This window comes from Sceloporus undulatus, chromosome 5, assembly GCF_019175285.1.
Source record: "Sceloporus undulatus isolate JIND9_A2432 ecotype Alabama chromosome 5, SceUnd_v1.1, whole genome shotgun sequence".
NCBI classification, from domain to species: Eukaryota; Metazoa; Chordata; class Lepidosauria; order Squamata; family Phrynosomatidae; genus Sceloporus; species Sceloporus undulatus.
This window is the reverse complement of record NC_056526.1, coordinates 129,225,350-129,245,833: the sequence shown is the minus strand read 5'-3', so window position 1 is coordinate 129,245,833 and position 20,484 is coordinate 129,225,350. Positions and strand designations below refer to the sequence as shown.

General features: G+C 38.3%; 2 protein-coding genes across 8 annotated transcripts in view; one reads left to right on the top strand and one right to left on the bottom strand.

Annotated features, from left to right (window-relative positions):
- The window catches only part of CASP3 (caspase 3), an 18,650-nt gene extending 17,344 nt beyond the window's left edge, over positions 1-1,306 (bottom strand). The window contains exon 1 of the mRNA XM_042467866.1: positions 1,174-1,306. The gene's annotated coding sequence lies outside the window, so the exon portion shown is untranslated. The remainder of the gene's footprint in view (positions 1-1,173) is intronic.
- Positions 1-20,484, top strand: part of PRIMPOL (primase and DNA directed polymerase) — a 20,515-nt gene extending 31 nt beyond the window's left edge. Inside the window, exons 1-14 of one of the 7 annotated variants that reach the window (XM_042467864.1) lie at positions 1,000-1,018; positions 2,851-2,909; positions 4,151-4,335; positions 6,338-6,429; positions 7,286-7,427; positions 8,408-8,555; positions 12,143-12,430; positions 14,685-14,847; positions 15,524-15,621; positions 16,215-16,301; positions 16,384-16,492; positions 18,121-18,203; positions 18,291-18,337; positions 20,164-20,484. In XM_042467864.1, the coding sequence (XP_042323798.1) occupies positions 2,900-2,909; positions 4,151-4,335; positions 6,338-6,429; positions 7,286-7,427; positions 8,408-8,555; positions 12,143-12,430; positions 14,685-14,847; positions 15,524-15,621; positions 16,215-16,301; positions 16,384-16,492; positions 18,121-18,203; positions 18,291-18,337; positions 20,164-20,484 (1,773 nt within the window). In that variant the 5' untranslated portion in view covers positions 1,000-1,018; positions 2,851-2,899. Of the gene's footprint in view, positions 1-999; positions 1,019-1,075; positions 1,165-1,349; positions 1,462-1,530; positions 1,683-2,848; positions 2,910-4,150; positions 4,336-6,337; positions 6,430-7,285; positions 7,428-8,407; positions 8,556-12,142; positions 12,431-14,684; positions 14,848-15,523; positions 15,622-16,214; positions 16,302-16,383; positions 16,493-18,120; positions 18,204-18,290; positions 18,338-20,163 lie in introns of those variants that run through there. The other 6 variants (XM_042467860.1, XM_042467865.1, XM_042467858.1 and 3 more) reach the window with 6 other exon arrangements.

Genomic DNA, 20,484 nt, shown 5'->3' with positions numbered 1-20,484 from the left:
CGGATTATTTCTGCAGTGTGTTTTGGCAATCACTCATGGTTTCTCCTTTCTGCCAGAGAAAGAGGTTAAATGTTTAACTAAGCAGAAAAGGGCGAGGAGGAAAGAGAGTTTGTTATTCAAAGTGAAGAAGGAGGAGGGAGGCCACAGCTGCTCAGCTGAGCCACATTTTCCTCCTCATTGCATCCTCACAAATAATCTGGTCTGACACCACTTCTAACTGTAGTTTGTACAATTCCCAGAATCCCACAGCATGGAGCCCTGGCAGTTAAAAGTGGCATCAGATCGGATTATTTCTGCAGTGTGTTTTGGCAATCACTCATGGTTTCTCCTTTCTGCCAGAGAAAGAGGTTAAATGTTTAACTAAGCAGAAAAGGGCGAGGAGGAAAGAGAGTTTGTTATTCAAAGTGAAGAAGGAGGAGGGAGGCCACAGCTGCTCAGCTGAGCCACATTTTCCTCCTCATTGCATCCTCACAAATAATCTGGTCTGACACCACTTCTAACTGTAGTTTGTACAATTCCCAGAATCCCACAGCATGGAGCCCTGGCAGTTAAAAGTGGCATCAGATCAGATTATTTCTGCAGTGAGGATGCAGCCTGTGCAAAGTGATCAGATGTCCTAACCGCAAAGGAGGACAAGGCATGACAAAATGTAGGACACTCAAAAGAAACATAAAATATGTGGGGCATGACCAAACAAAAGCTAATGGGGGGATACTCATAAGAAAGATAAATTGATGCTTCTAAGCCATGCTCAAAATGGAGGACGTTTCTGGAACCCCTCCTGGACAGAACCCTGAAATGTAGGACTATGTCCTCCTAGAAAAGGAGAACAAAGTAAGGTCCCAAACACACAGTGCAGAAATAATCCAGTTTGAGACCGCTTTAACTGTAGTTCTGTGAGGCATTTTGCCTTCTCTGTCAGAGATAGCAATGGTGCCACAACAAACTACAACTCCCAGGATTCCCTAGCAGTGAGCCAGGGCAGTTAAAGCGGTCTGAAACGGGTTATGTCTGCAGTGTGTGTTTGGGGACCTAAGAACAATAGCAGAGGCAGTCTGGTGAAGGAAAGCCACAATAGGAGAGAAAGAAGAGGAGGAAAGGCAGGGAGAGGCATAACAATGGCTCTCCTTCCTGGCTGCAGAAGCAACAGCTTTGTTAAGAGAGGCTGGTTACCTGGGATTCAAGGAGAACCGCCGAAAGGAAGGTTCCCTCTCGAAGGGAGGAAAAGAAGAGGCCTCAGGGCTGAGGGAAAGGCCCGCCTCCTCGGAGCCAGGCCTGGCCTCTTTCCTGGGCGGTTGCCTGCCTTGCTTGCTTGCCTCCCTCCTCCTCCTCTGGCCCTCCTTCTTTCCTTCCTTCCTTCCTTCCATCAGAGGAAGGGGAAAGGGAGGGAGGCAGAAAGAGCCTCAGCAACAGGGAGCTTCGCCCAATGGAAAGGAAGAGCGGGAAAGCAGACAGACAGAGGTGTTTCTCTTTCTTTCTGAATGGCTCCTCTTCTGCTCCTCCATTGGCTTTTGTTGGATCCCCCTTTGCCCTTTGCACAACTTCCCAGGAGGACTAAATGGAGGACCTTCAAAAGGGGGGGGGGGAGAAATGGAGGCATGTCCAAAGAAAAGGAGGACTCAATGGAGGACCTTGAAGGGGGAATGGCGGGCATGCATGAGCAAAGAAAAGTTATGAAGAATGTCAGTGTCACTATGTGATCAGAGGCCCTCAGCCTCCCAGGAGGACAAAAGGGAGGACGCCTTTCCTGGGATGAATGGCCTAATCACTGGACGTTATTGTTTATCTTTTATTACTTCCAGGGCTGTAGGCCATTGGCAGGAAATGTGGACGGATTCTGCAAAGTGCCCTGCTGCACATGATATATGGCGCTATTATAAAACAACATTCTGGGGGGAAAGAAATGGGGGGCATGACCAAAGAAAAGCTGTTAACATGCTCATATCAGGGTAACTGGGTGAACAGAGGGCCTTCATCACAAAGGAGGACTGCTGGTCACTATCTTTGCAAGCATGTTGTTGTTGTCTACCTTCTTATGGCAACCCTAAGTGTGGTGTAGTGCTTTGAGTAGTTGGAAAACAGAGTTTGATCCCCATTCAGCCAGGTAAACTCAGTAGGTGACCCTAGGCAGGGGTGACCAGATGTCCTAACTGCAAAGGAGGACAAGACACCATAAAATGTAGGACATTCATGTAAGACACTGCAACATAAAAGCTAAAAAACACTCCTAGAAATGTAAATCCATGCTGCTTAGTCCTGCTCAGAATGGAGGATATTTTGGAATCCCTCCTGGACAGAAGGTTGAAATGGAGGACATGTCCTGGAAAAGAAGAATATCTAGTCACTCCTGTCCTGGACAAGTCATGCTCTCTCAGCCTTAGAGGATGGCAGTGACAAACTCCTGCTCAACAAACTTGCTAAGAAAACCCTGTGATAGGGTTTTCGCCTTAAGGTCGCCATGAGTCAAAGGCAACTTAAAGCCATACAGCAACCAACAACCAGGCGACGCTATCATGAGGCTTTCTTGGCAAGATTTGCTCAGAGGAAGTTTGCCATTGCCTTCCCCAGAGGCTGAGAGAGTGTGGCTAATTCTACAACTTGAGTATATACACTGGTAGAGACGTACACTCCCCTAGCTTGCTTCTTCAGCCCTGATTTATGTCTACCCATTCCTATTTTTAATAGCATTTGTTTGGCCTTTAGGATTCAAGTGTCACTGATTCGCAAAAGTACATTGAGGTTAGGGATTTTTGGTGGCTAAAATTCAGTGATAGCTTATCTGTAACAATAGCACATCAATACAGTTCTTTATACATTTTGTTACCGGTATGGTATTTTTCTTCACTGTAGGAGTCTAAAGATTGAATGGTAATGATCCCATCTCTGTGAAGAAGCTCCCATGAGTTCCAGTAAGTACATTGTTCTGAGTTTTGAAATTTATTGATAATAATTATTATAAATTCTTGCAAAGTATGCCTCTGTTATCACATGTCCTGTGGTGTTTCTGTTTTGAAGTCAGGTGTGAATAGCCAAGGACAAAATGTATTGTAAGGGGTGGTCTTAAAGCATGTATCCTCTGTTACATGTATTCTTGAGGCTAGACATATTGCATGTCCAGCAGTTGCCTTCAAAATGACCATCCAGAGGCAAACTAATATCACTCCACTGACTAGTGGTCCTAATTGATCCTGTAACTCTTTGGATGTGAAGTTTCATGACCCTTTGATTCTGGTTTGAGAGTAGATCCATACAATAAACACAATTGAAATTCATACCTAGCAATCAAGAAGAAGCTAAAAGTCAAACTCCCTTTCAACTCTTGTGTGTAATAATAATTCCATATAAATTATTATGAGATTCTTTTGTAACATATACTTTTCTATAACTTTATTCATTAATCTTATGTGTTGCTTTCTGATGCCGCTAACAAAAATTCAAATAAAACAAGTATGGTTAAAAACCAATTAAAATATTAAATAAGATCAAAAACAGAAATTTAAAATACAGTAATAAAAAATAACAGCAACCAACAACAAAGACCCCTTCAACAGTGGCAAGACATTAAATACTAAATGTCTGGCTGAATAAAAATCTTTGCCTGAAGTTGGAAAAATAACATGGGTTAAATTCCTAAGTCTGGAAGTAGCCAAAAGCACGCTCTGTGGTCCTCACCAAATTTGCCTCCAATCATGGGTTCTCTGAGAAAAGGGCAGGCTTGAATTGGACAATACATTGTTTCAAGTACTGTACCCTGCTCTTAAATTGTATAGAGCAATGTTACTCAAAGTGGTGGTCCAAAGACCAGTGCTTCTCCCTAAGTCATCAGTTGTTGATCCCTGAAAAGTTTCTAGGGAAGAAAGAGACAATTTTAGGTAGTCGGCAGAAATAATGGTGTCAGATTCTGGCACACTGGGAGTGGGGGGGCACTGGTATAGCACATCCTCATTCAAAACCAGCACTTTGAATATAGCTCAGAAATAGATCACAAACACAGGCCATCAGCAAGAGTACTTTCAGCTCAGTGAATCTGTCATTGAGGCCACTCAGACTCTCTGAACTTGGAGACAGTAAGTAGAAACCTTAATCAACTTGCTCTTGCTTAGTATATTTTTAAAGTTAGGTCTAAATGTTGGTATTTTGATTGCTTTAGGACAAACAAAGAGAAAGTGGGAAGAAAAACTGAAGAACATTGAAGAATTAGCATCTCTGTATAAAAGAAGGCCACTCTGTGAACGTTACAAACCACAGCTCTCCAAACCATGGCAACCACCCTCTGTTTGGAAGCTGTTTCATCGGCAAACTCAAGCATTCAGTTTTGTGAAGTCTTGTAAAGAGGTATGATACTAGAATCTACTAAGCATATTGTTAGGAATGTGGCCTTGGAAGTTGCTGTTGTAGCCTTTAATGATCTACATGTACTTTGTGTGTTTGTTTGTTTTCAAGGTTTTTTTTTAGTGATGCATATTACTATCAAAATACACAAAACATTATGCCACTTGGGTTATTTTGCTGACTGGCACAATAACCCAAGTGGCATAATGTTTTGTCTATTTTGCTATCTCAGAAGATGCAGACCCTCACCCCCAGCTCAGCATCTGCTTCAGAGGGCTGGGAAAACCTCCAGAATGGAGGCCATTGGGTGGAGAAGGAATGAAAAAGCATGTCCTATTGCGAGTCCGTGAGGAAAAGAGAAAGGGAATGGAAACCTCAGATGAGTTGAATATAATGTCCTGGAAGAAGGCATGACTGGTTGGAATGCCACACTGCAATATTTTATTATAAGTCTACTTGTATATAAAAAAAGAAAAAAATAGCAAAAGTAACTTGCTTATTAGATTTAATTAAAAATGATGTTAAACACATAAAGTAATATAAAGTTAGATATATCAATATTACAAAGAAAATTGGAATGTAAATTTCTGTAGTTGATGTGGTGATCTAATGAGTAAAAACATTTGGTGGTCTAAGAACTACAAATGCTTTTGTGGTCATTTGGAAGTTCTCAACTAAAGGGAGACCATATTATATGTGTGTCTTCTTTGTTGTAGTGAATACAAAGGATTGGTCCGTCTGAGCAATTTCATTTTGATCTGATTTTTTTTAATTGACATTTTATTCATATTGATGATACAGATGAACATTGTTTGACCCAGTAATCCAGTAATACTAATGTTGCTACTAAATAATGAACTATATTGTCATGGGAATGATTTTAGCGAAGATTGATTTTTGTCAGCTATCCATCAAGTATTTTTATTACAACCATGCTATTGTATTTAATTGTCTAGTCATCTTAACACAGTTAACATAATTAACAATATGAGTCTACAGTTAATTTGAGTGACTGGGGTTTTTTTTTAACCAGTGGGATAACTACATCAATTACTATACCTGCATTTACCCTCCATTTATAACAATACTACTGCATTGGTTTGTGGGTTGATATTGTATTTTTATTAAATACGTGGACATAGTATTAGGTTATTGTAACTATGTATAGTATTGTTGCTTAATTATTGCGGGCCTCTTTCTCTTTCCTTTTTTGTTTTTTGTTTGTTTGTTTTTATATTTTTAATAACAAAGGAGGGAGGTTACCTCTCTAAACTAACAACATAACTACAGAGAATTGCTTTCCTTGTGAACACCTGAACATTATTAGGAGGAACTTCCTGACAGTAAGGGCTGTTCGACAGTGGAATGCACTCCCTCGGAGGGTGATAGAGTCTCCTTCCTTGTAGGTCTTTAAACAGAGGCTGGATGGCCATCTGTCAGGAATGCTTTGATTTGGATTTCCTGCATGGCAGGGGGTTGGACTGGATGGCCCTAGTGGTCTCTTCCAGCTCTACGATTCTATGATTCTATGATTTCTTGTGTTTTCTTGCCTACTTGACCTATATCCATATATTATAGTAATGGTAAAATACCTTTCATTGAAACTGAGAGAAAGCAGCTAATGGATTCTAAAGCATTTGACAGGCTTTATGTTAAATTCATATTGCTCCATAAAACAACTGCAATCTGTTCACTTCTGCAAACAAAGGAATAAGCTTGCAAAAATGTAGTTTCCTCAGTATGTCGTGGGAAATGGAATGGAAAATCCTTGCTTTGGCAGGTCACTAACTATTGAATAAGTGCATCGTCCAGTTGTTTTCTTTGCCCACAGAGAATTGTTACCTTTACCAACCTTTCCTTGCATGTTGCGTTTCTGTATTAGCTCTAGGCTGTAAAGGAACCTGCTGGAAGCCAAGCATAATGTTGGAATTAAAAACTCTAGTTTGTTGCTTTAAATTGTTGATTGAGAAGAAGTTACTAATTTTTGACATTATTATTTTTAAAGGATGTTCATGTATTTGCTTTGGAAAGGAGTGCTTCAAACAAGCAAAGGTTTTATCTCGTGACAACCTATGCAGAGCTTTGGTTTTATTACAGGTAAGTATCTAAGAGTGAAAAAAAGGGGGAGGGGAAATACCTACTTGGCTATAATTTTATAGGTATGGAATGCAAAGCTATGTATGTTTACTTGGAATCTACTGTTTTGATTCAAGTAAATTTGCATTGGATTATAGCCTTTGCAAAGGTTGGGCACATGTGGAGAGGGTAGCAGCCATTTTTAACCTGGCGCAAGTATAAGTGACTTCACATCTCTTCTGGTTTTGTTTGTTGCTCATTTTTGTTTGTTTTTGTTTGTTTTTTGGTTTTGCAAATTTGTAGGGTCTGAGCGTTGTGGTGGCCAAAATGTCATGTTCTGTGTCACTTTAGAGCTATTTGGGGAGTTTGAGGGCCAAATCAAGCTTAAATTTCATTTTTTTAAAATGGTGGTGGTGGAGGCTGGTGGCTTTAGCAGGTCACACTTATCCCACTTATGCCTTACAATGTATACATCATTGTTTTCATTAGGGTGATGGATTATAATGCCGTTTATCATTCATTGTTAAATTAGACTCAAACGCAGTATAGTTCTTAGAACACAAATCTTTCTATAAAGATTGTAATGACTCTGCTCCATCTATGAGTAACTTTAACTTCTTCAACTGGGGTTTTTTTAAGTAGCTGTGTGTGTATAGAATTATGTTAACAGTATGGACTTTGGCCCCATTCTCATTTTTGCTGATATGGCATTATGATTTCTAATCTTATTATTATGCTAGCACAATTTTGTTTTCTGGAGAATACTGCCTTGCTGGTCTTATAAATCTTGGGCTTCTATAGTCAATCCCATTAAAAGGAACGTAGGATCTTTAGTTTTAACTACAGTAGCATAATTACTATTATTTTCTTAACCTAGCAAACATCGTGAAACAAGTCTTATGCATTCTTATGAAGTTATTCCAGAAACTGCTGTTTGCAAACTTTACTTTGATTTGGAATTCTACAAACCAACAAATCAAGGAGCTGATGGGAAACAGATGGTAGCAGACTTAATGGAGGTATTTTTCAAAGAAACGGAAATATAGGTTTATATATTAGGGAAAGTATCCTCACAGTAGCAGGTAAGTAATGGAATAAGCTGCCAAAGGTGGCTGTAGGATCATTTTGGAATTTTAAAAATGCTATACTAGTATTTACTGCCTTTATGTCTAGAATGTTAATACTGCAGGACCCACTTATATCCTTTCCAGTCTGTGTACTCAAGAACCAGTATTGTGAGGGCATGTAAGTGTAAATAAGAACAACATTGGTTCAACCTCTGTATTAAATATCAGATATCTTCAGGTACTAAATTCCAATAAGTATATTTATTTATTTTCATCAAAATGGAATGCATAGAATTGTGCAAATAATTTTGGGGAGGGGGGTATGAAAACTGAAACATTGTGAGTACACTGGAAAGTATTGCTGCTGCTTGTGAGTTTACAAAACTGTGTAAGCATTGTCATGCATACTGGCAAGATAAAGTTCTGAGTAGATCTAAGGATCAGTAATGAGAGGAATACACTAATGGAGTAGGTATGAGGCCTGAAGTACCTCAAATAATGCTTGGTACCTGATTTATGTGATAATTTCATTTTAGCAATATTATTAGAGAGAGTCATCCCATGTTAGGTGGATTGGGTGAGATATGAAAGATCATTTCCCCCATCTTTATTCCTCACTTTAAACTGTAAACTTTGTAAACCCACTCCTAAAGTTTAGAAGACCCTCCGAAGCAGCATTTTATGAAACCCAAGAAGCTGCTGCTTGAAGAATAGACTGACAACCCATCTCCCTCATACATGTGGCCAAAATGTGAAAGAAAGCATCATTGAAATTGAGTGACAATGGCTTTTATGGCACATGACATATTTTATACTTTTCACCCTGTTTTAACACATGTCTAAGTTTTTGCAACCATGATTTAAATACATAAAATATGTTTATGGGCAAACTGTGACAAACTATTAGAGGAGTGACATTATGTCTTTTTCAGTTTGTTTGTAAACAGTTAGATGAACACTATGGAGTAAAATGTTCAGCTGAAGATATTTTGAATTTGGATTCGAGTACTGAAGAAAAATTTAGTTGCCATTTAATATTTCAGCTCCACAATGCTGCATTTAGGAATAACATTCATATAGGTAAGTATAAATATGTTTCACATGTATGCAAATTTGTGGTCTGCAATAAGTGAAGATGAAATGCGTCATGTTCTGATTATCTTATGACTAAAAACTGAACTGTGAGGAAATCAGTATTCATGCACTGAGAGACTGTTGGAAGGAACAGAGGAGCCTATATGAGAATAATGCTGGACTTAGGGGCCGAACAGACAGCCCCAAAGGGGCAGATTGGGGCTGCCCAGGAGCTGCTTACCCCAGAGCTGTTGCACGCACACATCATGGTCCCAATCCGCCCTGCCACTGGCCCAAATAGCAGTGGAAAAGATCTGCTCCTATTTGGGCTGGGAAAGGGCCACCTTAGGTGGCCCCAGCACAATCCCAGGGCAGCTTCAAGTTGCTTGGGTCGTGCGGCATCAAAACAACAGCCCTCCGGAGCGGTTTGAAGCCACCCCCATCTGATTGGCTTTGGGGAATCTTGGTGGCGTACAGTGTCAAAACAGCACACCCCCAAGCTGCCCAGAAGACGGTTTTTACAGCCGGTCTGTTTCGGCTCATAATCTTCATTGAAGTAAAATGGGAGAATGGACATGTGAGAAGTAAAGAAAAGAGAACTTAGTGGAGATAGAAGAACTACTAATAAAAGGCAAAAAAAAAAAAAAAAAAAAAAGAAGAAGAAAAAAGAGCTGAATTGATAGGAATAATGAAGGAGCAATAAGAAAGAGAAGCCTGGAACCAAAGTTCCATTCACTGACTTAAAAAGCATTTTGAATCAACACAGGAAGAGGGGAATGTGCTAGACCACCTTATCAGGTTTTGCCATGCTTCTTACATAGGAACTTTGAACAAGAGTGTCTCCCCCACATGAGCACTCTCCACAAGACTAGGAATCCTGACTGATTCACAGTCAGGGAGTTGTGAGTATATAATGGGAGTTGTGAGTATATAATAGTCACATATAGGCCCAGAGGAAATTCTCCTGTTTAGATTCATCCATGATAGGACAACGATGGAACAGGAGCAAGACTAGCTGCCCCCTTTTGCATTTTAATTGAACATGCTTTGTAAATTAGTGAATGGGAAAACAATGTCTAAGAAACTTAAGGGAAAAGAGAATGGAACATCAAATGCCTTCATTGTTGTACATCTAGCTATGGCCACTTCTCCAGCGCCCTCCCCAGGACGCTAAATTGCCTGAGGGGTTTGACGTTGTATATCAGAGGTAGCAATAGCCGTCTCTAAGTGGTTTATGAGTGTAAGCCAGTTGCCCCCAACAAGCGGAGTACTCATTTTAGCAACCTCTGAAAGATGCTAGGCTGAGTTGACTCTGAGCCTCTGGCTGGAATTTAACTCATAACTTTGTGGTTTGTGAGTGAGTGGCTGCAGTACCAGCATTTAACCACTGTGCTACCAGGGCTCCTAGGCAGTGAGTTCCTTCCTCTGCAATGATGAAAAAAGTACATGTGTGGTGACAGGATGCTACCCTATGAAGCAGAGGCAATGTGGTGTAATGATTTGAGTGTTGGACCATGCCTCTGGAGACCAGGACTCAATTCCTGCTCAACCATGGAACCCACTGGGTGACCTTGGGCAAATCACATGCTCTCAGCCCTAGGGGAAGGCAATGGCAAGCCTCCTCTTAAAAATCTTGCCAAGAAAACTCCATGACAGGGGCATCATAAGTTGCAAATGACTTGAAGGAACACAACACACACACTGCCCTATGAGTTGCTTGCATATTGGGAACAAATTTTCAAGTATTCTTTACATCTGTTTTCATATATGCTAATTCTCTTGCTCTGTGCCACACTCCCTTGTACAGTGGTACCCCGGGTTACGAATTTAATTCGTTCCGCCGCCGCGTTCGTAACCCGAAATCCTTCGTAAGCCGAAAAAGCCATAGGCTCTAATAGCGAAAGCCGCGATTTCGTGCGAAAAAGCGCCGAAAAGCACCAAAAAATTTTTCGTAACCCGAAATAACCTCCGTAACCCGGAACAGTTTTTTTCTATGGATTTTTTTCGTAACCCGGAAATTTTGTAAGGCGGCGCATTCGTATCCCGGGGTACCACTGTATACTGCTTACCTAAAAATACTTTAAAAATAAAGCAAATGAAGGTGTGAGCTACTGTATATTCTGTATGTACCCATTGCAAAATTATGTCCTATTGAGGGGAACTGTGACCAGCCCAAGATTTCTACACTGACTTCATGAGTGAGTGAAGATCTGAACCACAGTCCATGTGCCATAAGCATGATATCAGATAGGCCTCCCCTGAACTAACATTTATGAATGATATCCTAAGACCATTTCTTCCTGTAACATCATCTTCCTCTCTCTAGTTTTATCTGTTATGTTTATTTAACATCTCAAATTCACATTTCACACTTTTAAATTACACAATGTTTTAACAAATATGATGATTGCTGTGATCAGGTATACAACCCAGGACAAATTGACCTTAGACAGTTACATACCTAACAGTGTGGAATAATTTAGCAGTGTGAACAATTAGCAATTAAACATAACTTTTCTGATTCTAATTGAAATTACTTCTGATTCTTTCTTTTTTTTTACTTTTTGCTTTCTAAATCACCTGAAATAGCTAAAAGCTATGGGTTAAACTCATTAAAAATAACATTGCTAAACTCTTAGCCTGAGCTACCTCACTTGGAGTTTCTTATTCTTGTTTATATAGTTTCAGTTTCCAAGCTGCTTTAGGCTGCAATCCATTTCCCACTTACCTGGTGGTAAACTTGACTGAACTCACTTCTGAAACAAACTGAGCAGACATGTACAGGGTTGAACTTGAAGTCTGCATCGTCACCTGTTCCTAAAAATTGACATGGTTTGGCAAAGACTGTATGACATGTTTCTTGCGGTACAAAGGATGGTATTTATAGATACTGTACATACTTATGTATAAGTCTAGAAATTTTAGTCAAAAAATTGACCCCAAAAAACTGGGTCGACTTATCCACGGGTCGATGTAAGTATTATAGTTTAACTCTTATATGTGTAAAAAAAAACAAAGAACCATCCCTTTTCTGATGTGAGTGGTAAAAGGTGAGAGCTTAGTCCACCCTGGGAGCATCAAAAAGAAGTGTGGATCCTCTCTACTTTCTCATCTGTCCAGTCTTTAGGATCAGCTGGAATTTTCTAAGTTCTTTGGCATCATTTCCCTTTATATCATCCCTTACATCCTTTGTTGTATGCCCTTAAGTTTTACCCTTGACTTATCCATGGGTCATCTCAAAATTCATAATTTTGGCCCCCAAATCTACCCTCGACTTATACATGAGGTCGATTTATAGTTGAGTACTGTATTTACAGTACTTCCTATGCATTTGTTGCATGTTCGACTACTACATGGAGGAGCATGGGAAGACACTGCTTTTAATAAAATAAGTTGGACAAAGACATTTGCACTATTGGCAAATCTTTCTGTTTTGTTTGCTTTTTAAACTACTTGATGTGGTATTTCTCAGGCACTGTCAATTTTTAGATTTTAAATATTTTGTAACAGGAGATGGTAGATTCTTTTGTAATAGTGCCAGTTTTGCAAATGTTGCCTTACTCAAAATTTCCTGTTCTTTTTTCCTCTCCAAGGTAACTTTTTAAGATCAATTCTACAACCTGCTGTTCTTTTAACTAAGAATAAAGACGCAGTAGTTCTAGAAAAACAGATACTGTCTGTTTCTCAGTCTTACAAAGCTACCACCGATTTACCCAAGTGTCTTGAAAACCAGACTGTCTCCAAGAATGTGCCTCAAACTTGCCAACTTAATTCACAGAGGACACTGGAAAAGGGGGCATCACAAAGGAAAGAAAACACAGATCTATCTTTTCTGATATTAAATGGTAAACAGGGAGGAAAACAACTATTTGTAGATCTTGGTAAATATAAATACATATTTCATCCATAACTGTGTTAATACTATTTTCAATTGCATACAGAAAATGGAAGATTTTTGTAGAGGTGACAGGGTCATCAGTCTGCTATGATGTTAACTTTTGTACATTCATGTACCAAGTTCAGACTGTGTGGATGAGAATACAGTATGTGGTTCAAGGAGCCTCTTGGCTATTAATTGCTTATCCATACCCTGAAGCAATTTTTGAAATTATTTAGATGCTTAAATATTTCTGAATCCTACTGGTTCTAAATAACACTGGGTGCTAAAAATGTGATCCTGGTCCATGTCTCCCTGATGGATAACACTGGATGTGAGTAACTCTTGACATGGAAAGGCGACCCCCAAGGGAGAGAGGAGGCACCATATTGGAATGGAGGATCTAGCAAGCGATTATCCCAGTTTTCCCACAACATATATTTAAAAAGCTATATGAATACTGTATATGTTTTCCATATATTGTTATAAACTTGTTTCCTCCTTATCCAGTGTTGTTGAATATTTTTTCCATTTGTGCAGACATGATATGAACAGGATCTATGAGAAGTGAAAGCCACTACATGTGTACTAGACCTTTGCTCTTCCTGGCTTATTAAATAGCTAAAGAGGGATTGACTTGAATGGGTGAATGGTGTAGTCAGTGCTTCCCTTCAGCTTGCCTAAAGGAGGCAGTTGTGAGGCATTGGTTAAAAAAAAAACCATCCCTATAGAATGGATAATTATCAACCAGTGTCCAACATGCAGTCTTTGGGCAAGATATTGGAGTATGTGCTGGCCTCCCAACTCCAGGGGTTACAAAGGATGATCATATTGATTTCAATTTGGCTTCAGGCCTGGTTATCGGATGGAGAGAACCTTGGTTGTCTTGGTAGACCACTTATGCAGGAAACTGGATAGGGAGAGTGTGTCTCTGCTGGTTCTGCTGGACCTTTCACCAGCTTTTGATATCATCAGCCATGGCATCCTGGGCTGCCTTGTTGCGACTGGTACTGTTTCCCAATGGCTTTGTTCTTTACTAGATGGTTGAACCCAGGTGGTGGTGTGGACGACTCCTGTTTAACCCTCTAGCCATTGACCTGCAGGGTTCTTCAGAGCTGTTTTGTCCTCCATACTATTTAATATATTGTGAAACCAATGGGGGAGGCCATCCAGAATTTTGGGATAAGGTGCCATCAACATTTAGTTGACACCCAGTTCTACTACTCTTTTCCACTTGAATTCGAAGACACTATCTTAATTATAAACTGGTGCTAATAATCAGTAATGGACTGAGCAAACGTGAACAAACTGAAATGTAATTTGAGATTAGGGAATAGGGATTCAGCATGTTAAATGGGTTACATCCCCTCTCAAGATGCAGGTGCAGTTTGGTAGTACTGGACTTTGATTTTGGAGGCCCAGCTTTATGTAGTGGTCAGGACTGCTTTTGCACATTGAAAGCTTGTGTGCCAAATTCATTCTTCTCAGCAGCTGCCCTTAGACTTTAGAACTCTCTTCCTAGGGAGGCCTGAATGACCTTCCTGCTATCCTTATGTCAGAAGACCTTTGTATTCTGACAGGCTTTTAAAACAAATTTAGTTTTAAAGTTTAAAAGAATGTGTTGGGGGGGGTGCTGTATTGTTTTAGAACTGTTTTGAATTGTTTTCTATCTTTTTTAATTGCATATTATTTTTGAACTCAAGATTTAAATTATTTTAATGTGATGTTGTGAATAATTTAATTATTTATTAATGTAGACCTTTTCTGTATGTTTTTAACTGCATTGTTCTTTTAAATTGTAACCTGCTTTGAGTCCCAATTTTGAGAGAAAGTTAGGTTACAAATAAATATTATAAATAATAATAATAATAATAATAATAATGTGTAGGGGTTTTGGAAAGGATAAAAATAATAATTTGGTAAATTAATATTGTCTAATATTAAATTACCCCAATAAGTAAAGTAATTCCTCAAAGGCAGATTTCAAAAGTTAATCTGAAGTGTTCAAAATCTAGAGAAAAGTTAATTTCTGAAATGTTATTAAACTTGAATGTCTCTGTTCCTGGAAGGTCTAGTTTTACTTTTGATATTCAGAGTTCTGCAAGATTGAGGGAAACTATCCAATAGTTTAAGCATAATTAATGAGGTTGAAAAGCAGTGCTTCTAAAATTACATAATAGTTGGATTGGCATATGCTTCATCAGTTGCAAAAACTGCAGGCAGTTGAACATAAATCCAGTAACTCTATCTTTCTTTAGGGGTTTATACTAAGAATAGAAATTTCCGATTATACAAGTCATCAAAAGCAGGAAAATGTGTTGTCCTGGATATTGCGGAAGACAACAAATTTATTCCTAAACCTGTAAAGAATTCTTCCATAGAAGAACAGTACTTTTTATCCTCTTTGATCTGTAATGTAAGGTAACAGTAATTTCACTTTTTAAAGATTATTATTTTTCTAATTGAGGATGTCATTACTTTACTTATAACAGAAACAAGCCACTACATGTATGTCAGTCACCATTTGATCTTTTTAAATCATGAAGGATTTGGAACACATTTGCTTTGTGATGTCTTAGCAGGTTGTGACTATGCTAAAACTTCCTGAAAAGGATGTCTCCCTCTTTGAAGCTATGGTTGTTTCCAGATAGCCTTTTATTGTACAACTGAACTGATTCATTCACATAATTTTACAAGGGTCTGTGACATAACTGTCTTTTCATACTGCAAACAAATAAACACCTATCAAGTAGCTTCAGATGTTCTCTGTCCACAAGTATAAATGAAAAGTTTCTCTTCCACACACCACTTTTGCATATTTGCCTCTGTCATTTTATCAGTGATTCCTGTGTTTGCTTCTTCAAACAACTGGAAGAAACTAAAGTTGGCCCTCTGTACGCACAGATTCTTTATCCCCAAATTCAAAAATCCACGGTTAGAAAATATTCCAAAAAGTATAAATTCCCCATAGCAAACCTTGATTTTGCCATTTTAATATAAGGACACCATTATTATTATTATCACAGGATGTTGGATAGTTGGGGAAAATAAGGTTTGAGACTCTTTTTCAATCCATTATTTCTTCTTTTTTGATCAGATATTCAAATTGTTTAAAAATTCTGACTTTTGACAACCCAGAGGAATCGAGAGAAAAGTCTGTCTGTTTAGATGGTGATGTCACTAATGAATCTCTAGGTAATTCTATTAAACTGAAACTTTGTTATACTATTTTTGGCATTGCAAAACGTTATTTTATCGTCTGGCTTTGAAAATTTCAATGATTTGAATTGTGGAATGCTTTGTCTCTAAATGTACTCCTTAAAAAGAGCCCTTGCATCAAACTTATTTATTAAGTACTCTAACATGTCTACTGTCAGTTTAACATTTTGGAAGCTTATGGCAAGTAACTGGTTAAGTCATCTTTCATAGAAATGAAATTTGTTATTTGAACAAGACTAGCAGCTAACAACAGTTTATACTGTACATAGGTAGTGTTGATAATACTAGATATAAAAAATAAGTTAGATATCTCTACTTTTTAGTATATTTAAACTTACTGTTTAAAAAGAAGCATATACCAATGCATTGTGATTATTTGTGAGTTGTGAATGCCCCCGATAGCCTTAGCACAACAGAATGAGGTCAGACAAGGTAGCAGCTCTTACTCTGTAAGTCTTTTTTATTAAGAAAAAGAAGTTGTAGTTAGGTCCATAATAGTGTTCATGTTACTTCTCAGTTTGTATGGACCCATGGAAGAAAAAAGTTAATATATTCTCTCTTTCTTATAGACTCCATAAGGGGATACCATTGTTCACCATATCCAGAAATTGATAACTTTGTCATTTCCTTAATCAGTAAAGACAACATTAAAGGAGGTAAGGGTTGTTGTTTTTTTATGTCCAGTAGGTAGTTTTAAAAATTTTGAAGTTATATTTTTAAAAGCCTATTTCCCCCCAGGAATAAGAAGATGGAATTATTTTAGTCTTGAACAGCTTCTTGTATATGACATCATGAACTATCGTTGGTGTAGGAATATTGGCAGAGCTCACAAAAGTAACAATATAATGTATGTACCCTTTCATAATTTCTTTTTGATACATTTTGGTAATTCTAGCAATACCATTTTATTAAATGTATATAAATATGCATAAAACGATAATTTTCTGCCAACAGGGACAGATATTAGCAATACTCTCACAAATAATGGGTTCTAGTTTTAATGCAGCATCTCAATTTACCAACATGAACATCTGAAGTGTAATCTGTACACGTATTTTCAGTACAGTATACACTCATCCCTCCACATTTGCTGGGGTTAGGTGTACAGGATCCCATGAAAGCGAAAGAAAATACAAATAAATAAACAGTAGTTTTTGACCTGAGTGAACACCTCTCTAGGAATTTTTAGGTTCTCCAACAGAACTGTGTGGTCACACCTGTCAGAATATGACCATAGAACTATGATGCAGAGCCTACAAATACCTAGAGAAGTGTTTTCTGTAGGAATCTTTAGGTCCTCCGGTGCAATCCTATGGTCAACTTCCAGCAGAATTTCTCTGGAGGACCTAGAGATTCCTAGAGAGAGCATATTAATCAAAGCCACAAAAGTCAAAACTGCAAATGTTGAGGGCCAAGTCTATTTATTTTTTAAAAAGCACTCTTCGTTTTAAAATCCGAGTGTATTTATTTTTTAAACAGACTACACGTTTTAAAATCCCATATCAGCTCTTTAAATTGGAATACATATAACATTTATGTGCAGTACAATTGTATACTGTATAGCTAAGCTTTGATGTATAGCAGAATGTAGTATGTGCTCTATCCCAAAATAATGCCCCTACTGTTCATCTTACTCCCACCCAGTTATTACCAACTATCCTCCCTCTCCCTAACCACATTTTTCTTGGATGCAGGAAGACTTACCATTTATACTTGTATATAAGTAAAGAAATTTAGGTCAAAAATTGACCGAAAAAATGGGTCGACTTATACATGGGTCAATATGGTACTTGACCTGAGCCTCCCCAGCCGGGCTGCCTCTGCAAGGGACAGCACAGCTGGGGAGAAGCTGGGAAGGGTGACCAATCGCCCTGCAGCCTCTCCCCAGCTGGCTCCCTGCCTCCTGAAGTCTGACCCTTGACTTATCCACAGGTCATATCAATGCCCATAATTTTGGCCCCAATGGTTGAACTCAACTTATACATGAGGTTGACTTATAGTCGAGTATGTATGATAGATTCCATTGTAAGCAATTATTTTTGGCTTTTGAGTAGCCTGGGTACAGTTCTGTACTTTGCCATATATGTTTATTGATTAATAGAACTGGATGGTGCCTAACCTGAAAGCTGGGCAACATTGCTTGATTGGAAGTAGGGGTGAAATATTTGGATCGGTAGCATTAATCAGTGTAACACTATGCATAAATCCTTGGAGCACTGTATTGAAAGTGTGACAAGGAGACCTATTTGTATATACTTCTCATTAAATCAGGCTGGAGATGTCCAGATTTTTATTAAATACTTACAAATAGGTCAGTCAATATGTTAAGAACAGTTGGTAACAAAGATTTTTATTTTTATGCTTATTATACTTTTATACTTTTATACTTACTGTATTAATTCAAAGCAGAGATAAGGAATATAGCAATTAAATCATTTTGCACTGATTGCCACTTAATCTTATTTGTATTTCAAGGATTATAATTGATTTAAAACATGAGAATTGGTATCAAAAATGTCATGACCCTATTTGCAGAGCACAAAACTTCAAATCAGAATGTGAGTACTTTTATATAACCTACAATATTTCAGGTATTGCTTTTATATACATTATAACTAATATAAGCTCACTTCTGTATGTGACAGGTTTTCCATTACCAAGTGAAGTATGCCTCCCATTCCTTTTCAAAGAGGTATGATTTGCTTAATATTGAAATACTTTATTTATAGCCTAGGCATGACCTAAGTAAACAGCTTAGTAAGTGAAGGATATATAGATAAAAAATGAACAAGCATCAAAGAAGAACCTGTAACTTAGCTTCTAAATAAAGCTAAGATCTTCTTAGCATTGTCTTTAAACAATAGTTTACTGTACTTTTTCACAAATGCACATAAATTTAAATTTATTCTACATTATGTTTTCATCCTGCCATAAGTTAGCTGCCACAAATCCCAGTTTTTAAGAAAAGGCAGGGTTAAATAATAATGATAATATTTCAATAATTCAAAAATATATTGCATAGCAGCAGGGATGTTGCAGATTCCTGTTCAGGTATGCTTTATCTCAAGTCAAAACCTGTTGTGGTTTGCATTCCAATAGCTGCCACGAGCAGACCCAAATATGAGAGGAGTTACATCTTACCTTTCTTCAGTATGTGCAGTGAATGGAGAATTACAATTTTAACAAGGTTCCATCTGTTACAAATAGCAGGACAGGGTAAACAATATTAGTTATGTCACTCCACACACACCCCCACCATCTTGAAGTGACAGGAATGCATCTCTTAATCTGTAAAACAATCAGTCCAGATAAATGTGTGAACTGGATCAGAATCATATTAGAAGACAGGAAAGTTCTACATATTATATCATCACTTGTATGATATAATATAAAATTAATATGTATACTGAACATACACAGTGGTCCCTCCAAATTTGCTTGGGCTAGGGGAGAAGGATCCCTGTGAATGTGGAAAAACTGCAAATAAAAAACACATATTGGCCTGTTGCAGACTGCCAAAATAAAGCTGCTTCGGGTTTCTTTGGAGGTATGCTATTTAAATGATGCATGGGTCCTAAGAGTCCGGAGGTCGTGCCAAAGCCACACTCCATTCCTAAGCACTGGAGTGCAGCTTTGGTGCAGCTTACGGATTCTTTGGGTGCATGCATCACTTAAACAGTATACCTCCAAAGAGACCGGAAGCAGCTTTATTTTGGCAGTCTGTAACAGGCCATTATTTTTACCTTGGAAAACACCTCTAGGAATCTCCAGGTCTTCCAGTACAACTGTGTGGTCAGCATCTGCCAAAAGTTGATCACAGAATTATGCTGGAGGAGCTACAAATGTCTACACCTTTTTCTCTAGGAACCTTTAGGTTCTCCAGCACAACTCACATGCTCAACTTCTGGCAGAGTTGTGCTGGAGGACATGGAGATTCTTAGCGAGAACATATTAAGCAAAACTGCAAATAATCAAATCCATAAATGTGGAGGGCAAACTAACCAAGAGCGAGCCTCATACACTTGAGAATCTTTTAACAGAAGAGTGGGAATCATGCAGCCCTCTAGATGTGACACTGTAACTCCTAGCATTCCTCTCATTGCTTATTCTGTTTAGAGCTGCTGGGACTTGATATTCAAGATCTGAAAGATCCCCCGCCCCTACAATACAGCCAACTGGCTGGGTTTCTTGGGACTTGGCTAATTCCTATCCAACTGTGTTGCTCTATAATACATTGGGCAGGTTGTAAACAGCTTCTAACTTGCACATGCCTTTAAATGCTAAAATATGTATGTTTGAAGGTTTTGCAATTACTGCATGCAGTACTTGTTGGAGATTTTGCCAGTGGGTTTTGTAAAGCAGGTCAGGTATGACAAACCTGAAGGTGCAGAAATCTAAGGCATGGTGTTGGTTGCTGTATGGAAAATACAACTTGAAAGAATTTATTAATAATTTAGAAAATCTTGGCAAAGCAATCACAACTGTATATTAATGTTGAGATAATTGTTTTCTTTGAAGGATGAAGAATATGAATATATAATGGATGAAAATGGAAACATTGAAGAAAAATTCAAAATGTATAACCATACAACATGCTTGTCAGACAGCACATCTTTAACTATGTTACACCAAACAAGTGAACCAAACACCACAAAACGGTCAAGCATTGAATGGGATGATGAGAGTGATATCTTTTTTTTGGAAGCTGCTGAAGATGTGGAACTAGCTGAGGCTGCTGATACTTTTCAGCCTCAGAGGAACTGGAGCGTAGATGAAATACCTGATGAGCTCCTAGTAGAAGCTTTAAGAAACCATGAAGTCAGTGAAATCAAGGAATAA